Source organism: Camelus bactrianus, chromosome 34 (assembly GCF_048773025.1).
Source record: "Camelus bactrianus isolate YW-2024 breed Bactrian camel chromosome 34, ASM4877302v1, whole genome shotgun sequence".
NCBI classification, from domain to species: domain Eukaryota; kingdom Metazoa; phylum Chordata; class Mammalia; order Artiodactyla; family Camelidae; genus Camelus; species Camelus bactrianus.
In genome coordinates, this window is record NC_133572.1 from 10,015,001 (window position 1) to 10,032,030 (window position 17,030).

General features: G+C 35.6%; 1 protein-coding gene and 1 non-coding gene across 2 annotated transcripts in view; both read left to right on the top strand.

Annotated features, from left to right (window-relative positions):
- STRAP (serine/threonine kinase receptor associated protein) overlaps positions 1-17,005 on the top strand; it is an 18,447-nt gene extending 1,442 nt beyond the window's left edge. Inside the window, exons 3-10 of the mRNA XM_010946480.3 lie at positions 6,619-6,700; positions 7,503-7,575; positions 10,170-10,266; positions 10,975-11,112; positions 13,629-13,765; positions 14,935-15,084; positions 15,638-15,703; positions 16,437-17,005. Of these exons, the coding sequence (XP_010944782.1) occupies positions 6,619-6,700; positions 7,503-7,575; positions 10,170-10,266; positions 10,975-11,112; positions 13,629-13,765; positions 14,935-15,084; positions 15,638-15,703; positions 16,437-16,498 (805 nt within the window). The 3' untranslated portion in view covers positions 16,499-17,005. The remainder of the gene's footprint in view (positions 1-6,618; positions 6,701-7,502; positions 7,576-10,169; positions 10,267-10,974; positions 11,113-13,628; positions 13,766-14,934; positions 15,085-15,637; positions 15,704-16,436) is intronic.
- Positions 9,232-9,412, top strand: LOC123614479 (small nucleolar RNA SNORA23). Its single transcript, XR_006721889.1, has one exon. It is a non-coding gene; the product is annotated as a small nucleolar RNA SNORA23 (small nucleolar RNA).
- Positions 17,006-17,030: the final 25 nt, after the last annotated feature.

The window sequence follows — 17,030 nt, forward strand, 5'->3', positions numbered from 1 at the left end:
AAATGTCCAGAGACTTAAATGACTTACTCTGTGTGTCTGGATTGGGACCCAGGAATCTGCAGTATGAACGTGCACTCCAGATAATGAATGTTGGTGGTGGTGCTTCCAAATACTGCTCCACGTGTACTAGCTGAGCGGTATACACTCCTGTGACGTCCTAGTGCTGGTGGCCCCACGTTTAGCCCAATTTTACTCTCATTTTTGTTAGACATACTTGAAACTGCCAACTCAGTTACTCTTCATTTTCTAAGTTCTTAATGGCTGAAATCTAAACATTCTTGATTTTTCCCTTCCATCTAGATCATCGTCAGCTTTGTTGATTCCACCAGCAGACTGTTTCTTGACCACATTATTTCTTATGCCTCTGCCATTGCTGTATTTGTTCACGTCCCTGCCACTGGTCCTTTCCTATCTATTCATCCTTCGTGGTGCGGCCAGTTGTCTTCCTGAAAACAAATATCATGTCACTTCTCTAGCTAATGATTTTCCTGTCTTCCCTCTACTTTTTCAGTGGTTCATGACCTTGGATGTACATTAGAATAACCTGGGAAAGTTTTAAAAATACTCAGATGCATCATGTGTCTGAGAAATTGTGATTTAATTGACCTGGGAGGGAGTCCCCAACATCAGGTTTTTTTTTTTTTTTCCCTTCCCTATAGTTCTTTAGGTGACTCTGATTTGCAGCCTTTAACCACTGGCCTAAAGGTTAAATCTCAGTTGTCAGCTGTTTAAAATTTGACCTCGTCCTAGTTCCTTAGCATCATCTAGTACGGCATGCCACATGCCCCACAGTTTAGGTAGACTAAACTTAGCATTGTTCTCTAAATACACCTCACCTATTCTGATTTTTGGCTTTTGCGCATGTTGTTAAAGTAACTTGCAATGACCCACTTTCCCCATCTGGGTATGTGTCATCTCTTACATAACTTGATACCTCTAGCTCCTAATTGTGTTTGTGACTTATTAGACCTTTAAGTGTTTAAAGCTAAGAAAGGTAAGGTCAAAGGCTATTGTACATATAATACACTTTATTAGACTTAAGAGTCTGGATAGTAAACAGTGGTCTTGATTTTTTTTTTTAAGCAATTTCACACTAGACAGTTGCAAATGTGTTGTTCCTTTGTTTTAAGCAGATTAAACATACCAAGTTTATTATGAAAAATGAAGGCAGCTTGATTGTGGTAGTGGATACATGATTCTATGCATTTACTGAAACTGATAGACCTCTGTACCACAGAGTGAATATTGTAGGTAAACAAAAAATAAATAAATAAAAATTTTTAAATAAGGAGAGGGAGAAATAATCCCATGCTTACATGGGATTAAATTTGAGATGGTGAGAGATCAGTAAGAAAAGTTATAAATGTTAGTCTGAACTTTTTTTGTCCTTCAGTGAACAGATACTATTATGTCTTTATGCCTAACCCATTGTAAGGTTTTGTGCTCTGCCCTGTTATTGTGTGCAGTACTGATAAAATAACAAACTGTTTGGTTTTATGTAAATCCATTCCTGTCAACAGCTTCAGATCAAATGTTGCTTTAGATATCTGCTTGTGTGCTTGTAATGTGACTGAGTGTTGATTATTTGAGGTGAAAAATAGGATATAAAGGTGATTCTCAGAGAAGGAAAACTTACAGAGTGCTGAAGGTGAAAGTGTCCATTCCCTTTTTGCTCACTCTGTTCCCTGTATTAAGCTTCTGGCTATTTTGTAGTACTTATGCACATAAGTCTTACATTTTTTTGTCAGGAGCCATGTCGTATATTTTTTGTTCCCTGGCTTATTCAATTCCTTATGTTTGTCAAATAAACACATAATTTTTCTAAAGTAGAAGGGTAAAGGATGGATGAATTACAGATCGTGGTTTTGCTTATGGGACATTTGTGTCTGCCATGACTTCAGCCATTTTTTTCCCCTTCAGCTCCTCCAAAGTTTGTTTTTTGTTCAGTCCATTTGGACTATTGTCATTGGGAATGAATGTCATTGATTTTGTAACAGAGATGGTAAGTTGGAATTAACAACTCTAGATTTCAGATATTTGGTAAGTGGATTATTATAACGTCATTAATGAAACTGGATCCAATTTGGTGGTGATAAGTTATAGTAATAGCTAATAAAGTGGTATTTTTAATTAATTAGAATTAGGTGACGTAACAGGATTTTAAACACTACAGAAATTAGCATTAAAAGGGACAAGCTTTTGCATTGCAGTTCTGGAAAAATACATTTTTGTTGACCTCAGTTCTGTATTATCTGGCCCTAGCAATGTTAATTACACAAGCAAAACGCTTTATCACCTGCTTGATGATCTTGCTCTGATCTTTAAGAGACCTGTGCAGAAGCTTGTTAGGGAGGATGCCCATCTCTGTAAAATCCCTGAAGACTCTTGATTTGTACATTTGACCAAATTGTAATACCAGTCCTCAGGAAAAGAAATAAAGGAAATTAGATAGAAATTACTGTTCAAGTGATAATTACTTTGAAATGGAGAAAGAAAGGGTGTGGAAAAGTAGGGCACTTTAAATACTTTAATAGAGTTCCGAGAAGAGTAGTCAGGATTTTTATCTTGCTGCCAGAGGCACAGGCATCTCTATTTAGGTCACTAAGACAACATTAATAACCCAAATCATACATTTGAGGGCATGTCTGTGTATAGGTATATTCAGTGTTGTTTTTATGCTTTCTTCACATTTCAAGCCTTAGCGTCTGTTTTTACAAGTGGTTGTTAAAAACATGAATGCTGGCTCCATCATTTAATACCTCTGTGACCTTGTGAACTTTATGTAACCTCTGTTTTTCTCAGTTTCATCATCTGTAAAAGTGAGAATATAATAGTGTTTGTCTCAAATACTGGTTATGAATATTAAATAAGTTAATGTTTCTAATATTTAGAATATTGCCTAATATCTAATGGCTGTGTAAATGTTACATGTGTAAGGTAACACTGATAGCTATCACCTCCACTAGACTAAAATTATATCTGTTATTTTGGAATTCCTATGGCTAAAGCCATGAAACCTTCTGGTTTCATGCAAGGAAGTTTATGTAAATTTAAATATCAAGGAGTACTTCTGGTTGTTTTTCCCCTTAAGTAAACCGTTGAGGTGCCATGATGTAGTGGGAAAGATGTCAGCATTTGCATTAGGCACACCTGAGTTATGTGCTAGCCATGCTGTATTTTTTCAGTTTGATCATGAGATGCTTCTTAAACCTTGGTTTTCATATCTGTAAAGTGAGTATAAGACCAACATCTTTGTTGGGAGGATGAGACACATCTTTCTCTACTTAGGTGCCTGGAGTCCAGCCTAGTGTCTGTTACACAGCAGATGCTAAGTAAGTGCTAGCTGAGACATAGCCCTTACTTGCTCTGTGTCTGTCTGTTAGGCATGGGAGTGTGTGCATTCTTTGTTTATATTATCCTCTTTTAATGATTTGTAAGGGGCCTGCTATTAGAGAACTTGATCCAGCTAAAGAATAGCTCCCCAGCTCACCTGATTAATCATGGCTGGTATCAATCATTTTTAGGTAATTCTTTTTCTTCCTTCATTCTTACTTTTCTCGGAAAGTTCATTAACATCATGTCTGTCTAAATGAGAATTTTGTTCCTGTTTCTTGTAGAGAAAATATATTCAGGAGAGCAGGTCTGTGGGTCAGTTTAGAATGTTATCTAGAGGTAATTCAGGCAGTCGGAGTTAGTTGATGCATATACTGTTCCTGAAACGCCATCCTCTATAGCTTTTAATTCACCAAGTTAATGTTAGCATTGCATCTCCTGATCCTCTTCTCGGTACCTCTACTATCTTCCCATCAGATCATCTGGAAGGAGTACCACAAATACAGATAATTCCTATACTCTTTCCAGAGAGTGCTTAAATAGATCTAGGTTTGGGTACCTATGGGTAACCAGAGTGTACGATTGCTTTTTTTTTCTTGTGAAAGTCAATAGAAAGAGCTAATTTGTCTCTGAATAAGGTTCTCAATAAATCAAAGATAATATTGTCTTTTTTTGTTTTGAATGACTTGGTCACCATGTTAAGATAATTAGACAGTTATACACCTGAAATAGCTTAAGTGTTTTGTTAAGGCTTTAAAGAAGTAAGTTAAGCAGTCCCTCCTTTGAGACTTGGGGTAAGTAAATCTGTTCTCAGAATAGGAAAAGTATTGACCAGATAGTACTGACTATTATATACAAGAAACAGGGATTATAAGAGGCATTTAGGCAGATGGCAGGTACTTCATGAGCTGTGCAGAAAATAAATGACACAGGATTAGCTGTTGATACTGTTAATGATGCTTCATTAAACATCTTCCTGTATGGGCCTTTCCTGCCATTTCTGTTTTGTCCAGGGGGGCCCCTTGGGGGACATCCTTTCCCTTGTTTTGATTTGATCCCTGCCACCAGCTAATTCATACCAATTTCTTTCCTGGAGATTGAAAGATATGTTATAAAAGATTCAGGTTATTCCAGATTCTTAGAACTCCGTTTCTAAGGACTCACTGTGAATCATGGAAATGTGCCAGAATTAGTTCAGGTGACTAGAATATTCTCTGTCAGGGAGTGGCATCCTCCATTTTACTCCTGTTTCTCAACAGGAAGACACAGACTGCAGATACACTGGCCCTCTGGATGGCGCTACTTTAGACACTCCAGTTCTTCCTTCTCCCCAGTTGGACGTGGTCTAAGCAGAATACTAGATTTTAAGGGCTTTGGGATGATTGAATATACTTGAGATTATTATTTCAGAGGACATCCCCCAGAGTTCCTTTGAGACTTGTCATCATGTGAGTAGGGTAGAAGTTTCAGGTACATTTGATTTTTTTTTCCACTTTTGACACCTTCTGTTATTGCAGTCATCTGGAATCCTAATCTTTGTTAACTCTTAGCACTGATTTCCCTGTGATTAAGAGTAAACATATGTAAATAAAAGTAAAAGCAAAGCAAAATTATACATAGTAATCAGTATAAGCTGAATTCTGTGGAAAAACAGAAAGGAGTGGTTAATGGAGGCGAGTTAAATAGAAGATTTAATAAAAAGATAGCATTTGAAATGAGCCCTGAGGATGAGTAGGACTTCGTTAGCTGAGAATATAAAATACAGACTTAATGGGACATTATGAGCAAAGACAAATAGAACAAAATGCCTGGCTTGTTTGAGGAATGGTTTATGATGTGATGTGACTAGATTCAGAGAAATAATACGAAATGCGGGTGAGAAAGTAGGTTTGGGCCAGAGAGTTGAATTGGAAATGGGAGAGTTTGGAGCAGGTTCCCTGTGCAAAGAGAAATTAATACTTGAGGGTTTAGTAGCAGCCACTCATAGTTGGCGTTGTTTCTCTCAGAGCATATTTATTCAGCCACTCAAATGACTCAAGTGTATCCTTTGCAAGGCTTATATTGTATCGTCAGCATTTATTCCTGTTAGATGGTTCATGTTTCTTTACTACTGTACATGCTGTTAGTGCTTGTCTACCATAGCCTTCCCCCTCCTCCCCCGGAATTTTGCTTTTTAAGACTACTGGCTTTGCTGCTTAGATTTTCTCTGCTTTCTGGCATAATTCGTGGTGTGTTTTTTTGCATATGTTTCTATAGCCATATGTGTTTGTCTTTTAATTATATTTCTTAAGTATTATTTAATGCATGTGTTTTTCTCCTCAGCTAAAGCTAAAGCTCTAGTAAAGGAGGGAACTTTCTTTGGGATCGGTTTTTTTCTCCCTTTGGTGCACTGGATCTAGAATGATATACTTGATGTATTTATTGTGTGCTTATTGAGTAAATGAAGAAAAGATACTCTTGCTTTTTTCTGCTTTTCTTTTTCTTTCTCTACTGTTCATTGTTCACTTTATTCCTAAAAATAAATGTCAGTTATGTTAAAATGGAAATCTTTATGGAACATAGCTTGTTTCTCATAACAGTTTCTTTGCCCTGTTTAGAAAGTTTTCTCGTTTATTCTTCAATAACTTCTGATATAAAGTGAATTCTTTTTTTCTTCTTTTTTAAGCATTTTAATTTGGGGAACCCATTACAGTATCTTTGTGAAGTATTATTTAACTGTTATCCCCCAACATAGACACATACTTTGGGTTGGAATGGGTTAGGGAAACATGCAATGGAGAGATTTAAAATTCTAAATTCTCTCATTGTTAGCATTATATAATCAAGGGCTGATATTTTGTGGGGAAGTTAATTGGACTAAGACTTTAAGAGTCAACTTTGAAGAAAAGATGGGGAGAATATTTTCATCTGTACTATCTTGGTTTAAAATTTTATGTAACCTATATCAAGGCCTTTCATTCTCCTGTACATTTTTAAAGGATTTCTTGTTTTTCATTTTTTTGTTTTGCATGTACATGAGAGTAGAGAATAGAGAAAAAAATGGAAAGATGAAACTGAATTGGTTTAAGTGTTTACAGTATTGCTAAAAGAATCTTATGTCTACGGGTAAAGTGAAAGTAAGGCTGGATTGGTTCGTGGAACTTTTGCATTGTCAAAATTAGATAGGTTATGCAGCTTTTATATTACAATGCATTTATGTAACATTTTGCATATTATTATAAACTTATTTGATAATCATCAAAATTACTATTATGTTTATTTTTTTGTTTTACTTTTCACGTTTAGCAAAGTGTGGGATGCTGTCTCAGGAGATGAATTGATGACCCTGGCTCATAAACACATTGTCAAGACTGTGGATTTTACACAGGTATCAGAAAATGGGATTTATTTTAGGGGTTAAATTGCTGTTATTAGAGGCTATGACAGTGACTGTGTATTTGATTGGTTTGTATATCTGATATATATTTGGTGTTCTGAGGAATATTTGATCGATATTGGCTTATATTTGATTTGACCGTAGATTAATTATGTGTATTTACAGCTGACCCATGAAAGCCAGGGGCTTGAACTGCATGGGTTATACACAGAGATTTTTCAGTAGTAAATTCTACAGTATTACGGGTCCATGGTTGGTTGAATCCACGGGTACAGGGAAACCATGTATATGGAAGGCCAACAGTGACTTAGACATGGATTTTCAACTGCTTGAAGGGTGGTGCCCCTAACCTCTGCATTGTTTAAGGGTCAGCTGTATTTTTTCTTGGTAGGTACTATAGGACATTTAAGAAACCCTAGAACTCCTCTATTGATCCTCCAGCAATAGCAACAAACATCTAAAAAGCCCAAATAATGTTTCCCAACTACTTTCAGAAGGGAGAGGATAAATTTTAGATTATCACAGAAATGCTGCTCCAGAGGGAGGGGAGCAGGATCAGGGCAGTCTAAGAGAAGCCATGTGGTGTGATGTTTGAACTGGGAAGCTTAAATGTCTTTTGCATTTATGAGAAAAATAAATGCTCTGCAGTGTCCAGAAGACACTGAGTAATTGGCCTGTCTGCATCTTTGTGACATCTGTGAGCTTTATGTGGATTTTATTTGGTGCTGAAGTTTCAGAGATGTAACTATTACAGTAGTTAATGTAGTAACATTTTGCTTGTGTGTGTTTTCAGGATAGTAATTACTTGTTAACCGGGGGACAGGATAAACTGTTACGCATATATGACTTGAACAAACCTGAAGCAGGTAAGTTAATTAATACATATTGGTGGTTTTATTATATTTTAACTTAAATAACTATTCCTAGTTAAAGGAATTCATGTTTAGTACTCATGTTAGGAAAATAAAGGTAGCCACCAAAAAAAAAAAAAATTTAAAACAATCCATCATCCAGTATTATTAAAAGCTGTTAATGTCTTTAGTTTCAAGTTCATGTTCTTCTGGTCTTTTTTTAAAAATATTGATTATTTTCTACATTATGCTTGTATAGCCTTCCTACAATTTAAAATTTTATGCTAATAAATTTTTATCATGATGTTAAGTCTAAAAAGGTGCATAACAGTATTAACTACCTTTTGGTTGGAAAGAGTGGTTACCTTTGGGTGAGAAAGGTAAGAATTCTTTTTGTGTTTTCATGTTTAGATTCTTGAACTGCGTGAGTGTATTCAGGAACTGTTAAAAGTCTGCAGTAACAGTTTTGTCATGTCTTTACATATTCTGTCTACTCTTTTTAATGATTGTGTGGGTCTCTGTCCTGTGAATAAGTAAATTAGCCTATCTTCTGTTACATCCTGTTTAGGCTGTTGACAGATTTTAAAGGTTATAAGCAGTGTTATGCTAAACATCTTTACAGTTCAAATATTTGCACATTGTTTCTTAGGATACCTACATAGAAATAGAATTGTTGGGACAAAAGGGAGGTACACTTGGAAACCATTGATAGATGTTACCGAAGAGCCCGCCAGGGAAGTAGAAAAATACATCTATAGCTAACCTGTTCTAGCAAACACTGTTAACTAATGTCACCTTTGCCACTTTAATAGAAGAAAAACGATTTTGTCATATTAAAGTGAACTTTAAAGATTATTCATGAGATTAAAATACTGTTGAATATCATTTTAATGTATCTTTTTTCTGAACTAAGTGTTCATCCTTTTGGCCATATATCTGTTGTGATCATCTTTTTCTTACTAGTTTTAAAGTTTCTTTATTCTGGTTTGTCATTTGTTTTTAAATTTTGTTGGTAAGGTTTATGGTATATGTGTTAAAAAATTTTTGGTAGTGACATGTATCAATTATGAATTCTCTCATTTGAGAGGAATTCTGAGGGATACCTTTTCTTTACTAGGCCAGATATTCACCTCTACTTTGTAGTATTTTAATGCTTTTCTAGCCACATAATATATATATTTTAAAAGCTACCAAAGTATAATGAACAGAATTTTGTTTTACTTATTATATATTAGTTCGTATCTTAAATTTTGTATCATGGGCATTTATTGTTTATTCGTTAGTCAGTAAACTTTAGAAATTTGTAAGAGAGTCAAGCTAAGTTGGCAGTTAAGCAGTTATTCCTGAGATACCTGTTCTAAAAGTACGTCTAAGGTGAAGAAACAAACTAAATTAATAAGACATTCTCCATTGGCACCTCGGAGTATTTCTCGTTGTCTCTGATAGCTTTACGCCGCAGCACAGCCGCGTCCTCTGACCTCCCTCAATCAGTGAGTGTGCCTGTCCGACTCAGCGAGGTAGTTCAGGTTCAGACAGATGTTTTTGGTCTCCTTTGACCTTTCTCAACACTGCTTTTTGAAAGTGGCTCTTCCACTGCCTAGCACTTGAAATAAGAGCAAGTAACTGGGCTTTTCCTGTCAGACACCAGGTTAGAAACTTTGGATGATGGCTGCTATAATGTGTGCATGGTTTTCATCTGTGTCTGATAGCAGTGTCTGTCTGTGTTCTGCATTCAGGTCTCGCTATCCACACAAACACACAGCCAAAGAGTAAGTTGGGATCATAGTACTGGTCTAGTGTTGTCTCTTTGGACATGTCCACCACTGGCCAGCCTCCAGACTCCCACACACAGAACTGTGGGAATAGAGATACTGTCGCTTGAGGGGATTTAATGTAAGATACCTATAGTAAATCGATCACTATTTTTTTTAAAAGAGAAAAAAAGGCAAAAAAAAAAAAGAAACTTTAGTTGTATATTCCCACTTGATTCTTAACCTCTGAGGTATTGTAATTATTGTTATCCCATTTCACAGGTGAAGAAACATAGTCTTCGAAAGGATAAGTGACTTGCCCTAGTCAAAGCTGTGTTGAGTGATATTGCTTCCAACATCTGCTTTGCCCAGAGATAATGAGCGTTTTGTTTTTTGTTTTTTCAGTCTTCTGAAGGGAAAGTCTCCAACAGAGACAGGTTCTTTTGATGCTTTGCTTTGCCAACAGTGGCTTGAAGGTCCTAGCATAAGTGATAGCACTAGAATTAGCTCAGGCTCTCTTGTTCTCAGTGTCAATGTTCTTATTAAATTATTATGTCACATTAGTTTTTTTATTTCACTGCAGTACAATAATGCTTTTGAAAGTAGAAAAGTAGACTGGAGAGAGTGGTGTACTCAATCCCAGCTACCTATAGCATCATAGTTCTTGGGTCCTTGTCATGCAGATACATTTTTGTTTCAGTACAGAAAAAACTAAGTGTATTCTGGGTAAACATCAAGTTTGAATTGTGCTGGGCTTTGAAAAGTTGCAGTCTAACTTAAAACATTTTTTTGCCCCAATATTGCTCAATTTTAAAAGTCAAATATTAACAAGTATATTTTAAATTGTTTCATCCTAAGAACCTAAGGAAATCAGTGGTCATACCTCTGGTATTAAAAAGGCTCTATGGTGCAGTGAGGATAAACAGATTCTTTCAGCTGATGATAAAACTGTTCGGTAAGTAATTTTTCTTTAATAATTTAAAGTTTGAAAAGTGTTTGACCTTGGAGTTTATATTTAAAAATTTTTGTAACTACTATATAGGAAGAATTGCCTCTGAACATTACAACTTACGCTGCACATAGGTGACATTTTTCTGGAACTATCCATTTACTTATAAACATGGAGCAGAATTCACAAGACAATTACAACTACTGACACCTTTATAAGCAGGTGCACTTAACCTGGGTCGGTGGACAGGCTGCCATAGGGGTCTGTTAAAGCCCTGAATTCTATACAGAATTTTGTAAGCTGACTCCTAATGTATTTTTCTTATGAAAGATTTCGTGGAGTTTCACGAAACTAGAGTGTAAGAACTGGAGTTTCACGAAAATAGAGTGTAAGAACTGTTACTTAGAGCGACACTACAACTGGTTAGATAAGGAGATAAGTGCCTTAATGGCATAGCTCTGCTGAATCATTTGCAAAGTGTATTTAAAGTATTGATGTTGACTTCACCAACAAGCTACCAAATAATTTGATGTCTTCTAGGAACCGAAAATCTCTCAGTGTCACCTGTAATTTATGAGTTAGAATGGAGGTTGTTTTACTATAGTTGTGATCATTTTCATCGGTTAATCTGCAGATACAATGTAAGGTATAAGCTTTTTCCTGAAATGAATAAATACTACCTTGTTTTCCTCTTCTCCTCCTTCCCCCTGGCAGCCTTTGGGATCACGCTACCATGACGGAAGTGAAATCTCTAAATTTTAATATGTCTGTTAGCAGTATGGAATATATTCCTGAGGGGGAGATCTTGGTAATAACTTATGGACGATCTATTGCTTTTCACAGTGCAGTAAGGTATGTCCAAGAAACACCTTCATTTTCTTTTCTGGTATCAAAGGACAGTTTAGGGTACTTAAAAATTGGAAGGCATATGCTAATGTATTTAACTCTTTTAAAGTCATATCTTGGCTTATACTTTGTAATGTGGATGGAAATATTTTTATAACTATTAATGTGTTTTTTAAAGAATGTGGTATACCTTAATCAAAGGAATTGAATTAACTTCCAGATAATTAGGACATTTACTGGTAAAATTGAACAACTTTTAAGTTACATTTTTCTTAGGAGGATTACTGAACTTGTGCAGTAATTAATGTTATTCATTTCTATATCTTGCTTCTGCTATTTCACTAAAATAGAGAAGTAGTGATTTTTTTTTCTATTGCCGAATATAGCATAGACCTAATGATTATTTTTAAAAGAGACTTAATTTTTGTGACTATAAATATATTAAATGATTTTCAAAATTTGGAAAATACAATTTTTTAAAATGTGCCCATAATCCTATAGCCATAGGTGCCAGAAGGTTGATGGTAGCTGTCTTTTCTGCTAGTCCTTTTTCTTTGTTGTGTGTGTGTATATTTGTGTGGGTTTTTTTCTTTAGTTACTAGGACCCTAATGAGTATAATTTTTATTTTTTTATTTAAAAATATTCTTAGGCATTAAAATTCTTTGAAAACATTTTTACTAGGTGTACTGCATTATAGGTTATACCAAATTATGTGTCAGTTCCCCTGTTTCAACACAGTGAGGTTTGTGGTACCTCTCTGAGTGATCCCTTGCAAGAGAATCCTGTGAGTAGAATTATCAGTTCAAAGGGTAGGAATGTTTGTGTGCAGCCTGTGCACCACCTTGGGCACCTCCCCTCCTTGCCCTCCATGGCCCTGGGGGCTGAGGGTGGGCACCATTTGGAAGCTGCTGGCCTTGCTCTGCTCTTCATGTGTAGATTCACAGACAAACATGACTGGGTAACAACAGAAAATGGGTTGGAACAGTAGGAATCAGCAGTTTTGCCCAGGAAGCTTTTGGAGGTATAGTTTACTATAGTCTGCCTGAAGTTGGGACAAAGTTGAACAAACGGGATGAGTTTGATGCTTTGGAAAGTGCGAAAGCTACTAGTGAACTCTGTTCTCTGTTAGGAGAAGTAACTGAAATTGATGAAGCTCTTGCAGAAAATCCAGCACTTGCCGACACCTCCTGTTATGAAGATGGTTGGCTGATGAGGGTGACACTGAGTAACCCTTCAGAAGTAGATGAACTAATGAGTAAAGCAGCATATGAGAAATACATAAACTCTGTTGAAGAGTGAAAGTGGAATCTTTAAATAAACTAGTTTGAAACAAACAAAACACAGGGTAGGAGTGTATTTAAAGTTCTTAGTACACATGCCACTTATTTGATTTCCTTAAAGAAAATACCACATTATACTCTGACCAGCAGTCCTGACCTTTTCTCTAAAGGGCCGTTTGCAGAGTTGATAAGCTTCACTGAATGACAGAAGGAAAGAGACGGCAGTCAGAATGGAGAAGAGCAATTAAGAATGTAAAGGAGCTCATGCACACAATGAACTGATGATAATAGAACGCTACTGCCCAGAACCATTAAATTGTACAACTGTGTTCATTGGCTGCTTCTGGATTTGGGCAGCATGCAACCCTACTATAATACATTGCCTTAAATCCCATTTTGGTGGCAGAGGTTTGCTGGCCTATTATATATTCTAATGTTTGAGCCAGAAATTTGCTACTCAGTGATCCTGCGAACATCATGCCTGACTTTCGCTTTCGTGCTCTGCAGTGCGGTTATGGGAGTGAGGTGGCAGCGTTAGGAGCTGGGATGCTCTAGTGTTTTATGTTGGAGGCCTCTGAGGACTGCCACGGGGCTGATGTCCAAACTCATTGATATTTCGGTGAAGCCTGTTTTATGCATTGATTGTTATTACATTGCTAGTCTCTTATTTTATTGTTCTTTTATAGCCTGATAGTAAAAACTGAGCCATTTTTAGCAGGTTTTTTTTTCATGGCATTAGTTTTTCCTGTTGCAGAAACTAATAAATTCTGAGGAGTTGAAAATAATATACAAATAATCCTTTATATTAATTACTTACTGTAAAAGCTTTTTCTGTTTACAAAGGTAATATGTGCTTGTCATGGAAGAATTAAAAAATGCAGAATTACATTTTTTTCAAAGCAAAAATCCAAATATATTAGCCGTACAGTTTTAATTAGCCAGCGCACTCATTTACAGGAAGATAGTCACTACACAAAAGGTGGATATTCCTCTGTGGAAGTGTCTTTGTATTTTGGGGATGAACTCCATTTGAGCATAGTATCCTTATGTTTTTTTTTTTTTTTTTTGGCTAGCATTATTTAGAGGTTTGTTCTTATTTGTTTTGTAAAACGTCACTATCTTTGACTAAATGACTATTAAATTGTTCCTTGGGTAGCAGAGTTTAGTTTAAATGTAACTAATTATTGTATTATTTATGTAATATTCAAAATTTATTAATATTATTTAAATTTTTTTTCTAGTTTGGACCCAATTAAATCCTTTGAAGCACCTGCAACCATCAATTCTGCATCTCTTCATCCTGAGAAAGAATTTCTTGTTGCAGGTGGTGAAGATTTTAAACTTTATAAGTATGATTATAATAGTGGGGAAGAATTAGGTGAGTTGTCCTTTTTCTGCCCTTAAAATGACGTAGTTGCCTTTCTCAAATGTAATTAAGACTTAAATTAACACCTCAGTGAATTTTTTAGCTACCACTTTATTTCTAGCTATACTGCTTTACCATCCAATGAACTTATTTAAACTTGTTAGAATTATGCACAAAGAATAAAAGACAGTTTTATGTTTTGTGTCTTTGGGAAAATTGATGGATTTGAGTTGGGCAAATGGACCATATGGAATCTATTTTAAATGCTTATGGTCCACCCTTTATTGCTTGAATATAAGTGACTTTTAAATAAGAGATTCTTTTCCATTGTTTTTATTTAAGATTAGTTTTAGAATGTTTTGGCCACATATTTTATTCTCTTTGAAAAAGAGAAGTAAATTATTTGCCTGATTTCGGGGGTCCCATTTAGTGAACACTGGGCCTTGGATCCAGCCATTCTCTCTAAGATCTCATATTCTTTCTATTCTCATGGTACTGTTCTCACGATATTCTGAGGGAAGACAGTGCTTCAGTGTCCTTGAGTTGAATAGACTTGAAGACAGAACAGGAATATTGATCTAGTGAAGAACTTTGAAAACTGGTAAGGTGCTGAGGCACTAGAATAAATGAGAAAAGTTCACAAATAAGGATATGCCCTAAACAGAGCAACACTGCTGCTAATCTGTACGTTTTCTCAGTAAACTCCGTATAGGATCAGCATTGACCCTGGTGTCTTTATGTTCTGAGTGGCAGAATGACTACTGGACTCCAGACAGTCTAATAGGAAATGAAGAGGCGGAGTGTGTAAAAGAGCTCCATCTGGTGGCTCTCTGTAGTTATAATAAGACTCGGTTCCCTCATAAATAGGCAGAGTTTAGGATTTGGAAATGGGGTTGAATTGATAGAATTTAGGTCTGCTTTCTGTAGATTTTAGAGGGGGGTTCATTTGCTCTTTATCTTTATTGAAACAGGAAGCTTTTTTTTTTTTTAAGAAATGATAGGCATGAAATACCACTTTGTGATGAGAATCAGTTTATTTTTAATTAGGTATAGTTCTTTGAATTTGTTCTAATGAATTTCACATCTTTCCAATAATATAGATAGTATTTTCTTTAGTTTATCAATATTTAATGTAATATTCAAGTATTAAATGATCTAATAGCCCTCCTCCTCTTTCTCAGAATCCTACAAAGGACACTTTGGTCCTATTCACTGTGTGAGATTTAGTCCTGATGGAGAACTCTATGCCAGTGGTTCTGAGGATGGAACACTGAGACTATGGCAAACTGTGGTAGGAAAAACGTATGGCCTTTGGAAATGTGTGCTTCCTGGTAAGAATTTTTGTTCATGACTTTGTATCATTTTTCATCATTACTTCTATTTTAGTGTTTCTGTCTTCTATAGATTTTACATTGTATAACATGGTTTAAGCAAAGAGAAGCCCATGATTATAAATTGGCAGTGTGTTCATTTGTTTAAATTTTTTTAATCGTACAATCTATTCTGTTCCTGAGTTTTTACACTAAATCATTTGGTGAATGGAATGGACCTAATTCAAAATTTGCTGGAGGGCAATATAAAGAATTATAAGTAAGTATATTTAATCTCTTCATAGTATTACTTGCTGATCCTTACTAATAAAGCAGACATATTTTTAATAAAAATACTGAGTTTTTGACCCCAAAGTAGTTGTAATATGGATCTAAAAGTAGTATTTGAGGAAAGCATATTGCTTTATAATCATAGTTACTTAAAAAAGAGTTGTTCCTGTTACATTTTGTAGCTCATTGCTTGGCATAGTCTTGGCGTACTCTTCTTGTTCGTTAACTGCTTGAAATTGCTGGTAGTATTGTAATTCACATGCTCATCATTTTCTTTTCATAGAAGAAGATAGTGGTGAGCTGGCAAAGCCGAAGATCAGTTTTCCAGAGACAGCAGAAGAGGAGCTAGGTAAATACTAACGGTTAACTTTTATAGAGTCCTGGTGGATTGAAAATTGAAGTGTATTTTAGCTTTACTTATTGACAACGGGAAGTTTATTCATTATGAACATATATTTAAATAATGGAAAGGTTGAACATGTATGTATTTATATGTACATGTTTATAAAACAAATGTTTAAAAACCTGCTGCATGGGAGCAAGTACGGACATGATTAATGCTGTTACTCTTAGAGAATTTAGAGTCTAACTTAGGAGGTGGGTCCCAAAATAAATAAAGTGTTACAATTATAATTGTTACTTAACACTTAATAAGCACTCACTACATGCCAAGTGCTCTTTTCAAATCTAGAGTTACAAATTGTAATGTGCCCTGATCATCTAATATTGTTTGAAGTATAAATATAGTATAAATAAAGGAGGAAACCAGATCTTTCAAAGATCTGACATTAATTCAGTGTTTACTAGCTCGTCAAAGTCATTGAAAATTTAGTCCGGAAGAGGGGCCCCTTGGAGATGAAGCTGTGGTGGGAAAGAGTTCAATGGGGAAAATGCGTGAACTCTTTCTTAGCTGCTGCCTCAGTGGCCCGAGCCTCGTCCTTCCTGGCACGTGCACCTCTTCTCTTGTGCTTCCTTTCCTCAGCACATTTTAAAAATCTTCTTTATTCCCTCGTTACACATAAATGTAGATTTGCTTCTTTCCTTTGTTAAGTTGACTAATGTGACTTTTTTTTTAATTGTAGAAGAAATTGCTTCAGAGAATTCAGATTCCATCTATAGCTCAACTCCTGAAGTTAAGGCCTGAGCCTCTGGCAGATCCTACACATAGTGTATAACTTAAGGACTAAAACAAGCAAGCAGAGAGAAGCATCAGCCTCCACAGTTACTCTCTGCTTATGGCAAAGATGAGCAGTAAATAATGAGGAAAATGAATTAGCTCCAGTGCTGGAACTAACCAACTTAGAGGTGGAAATTGTAAGTGAAAATGCAGGACTATCAGCTGAAGACAGATGGAGATACACCTTGTAGAATGATGACTTGTTGTCTTTTTAATGAATGTGTGCAAGCCAACATCCAGTTTCTCTTATTATAGTTAGATTTCTTGTGGCTGTTAATGATATTATGAAGAAAGAAAATATAGTGGCCTATTTTTCTGACTTTTCCCTTAAAGCAGAAAGTTGGGTTTTTTGCTTTAGTTAAAAAGAAGAGGGAATACATGATAAAGTACCTGGTTTGATTTCTTTTTCATTTTACACTGCTTTGAACATCTAATTGTTTTTAGTTGTCTAAATAAAATGACTCCAAAACAAAACTCTGTGTATTTCTTGAGAATTGGT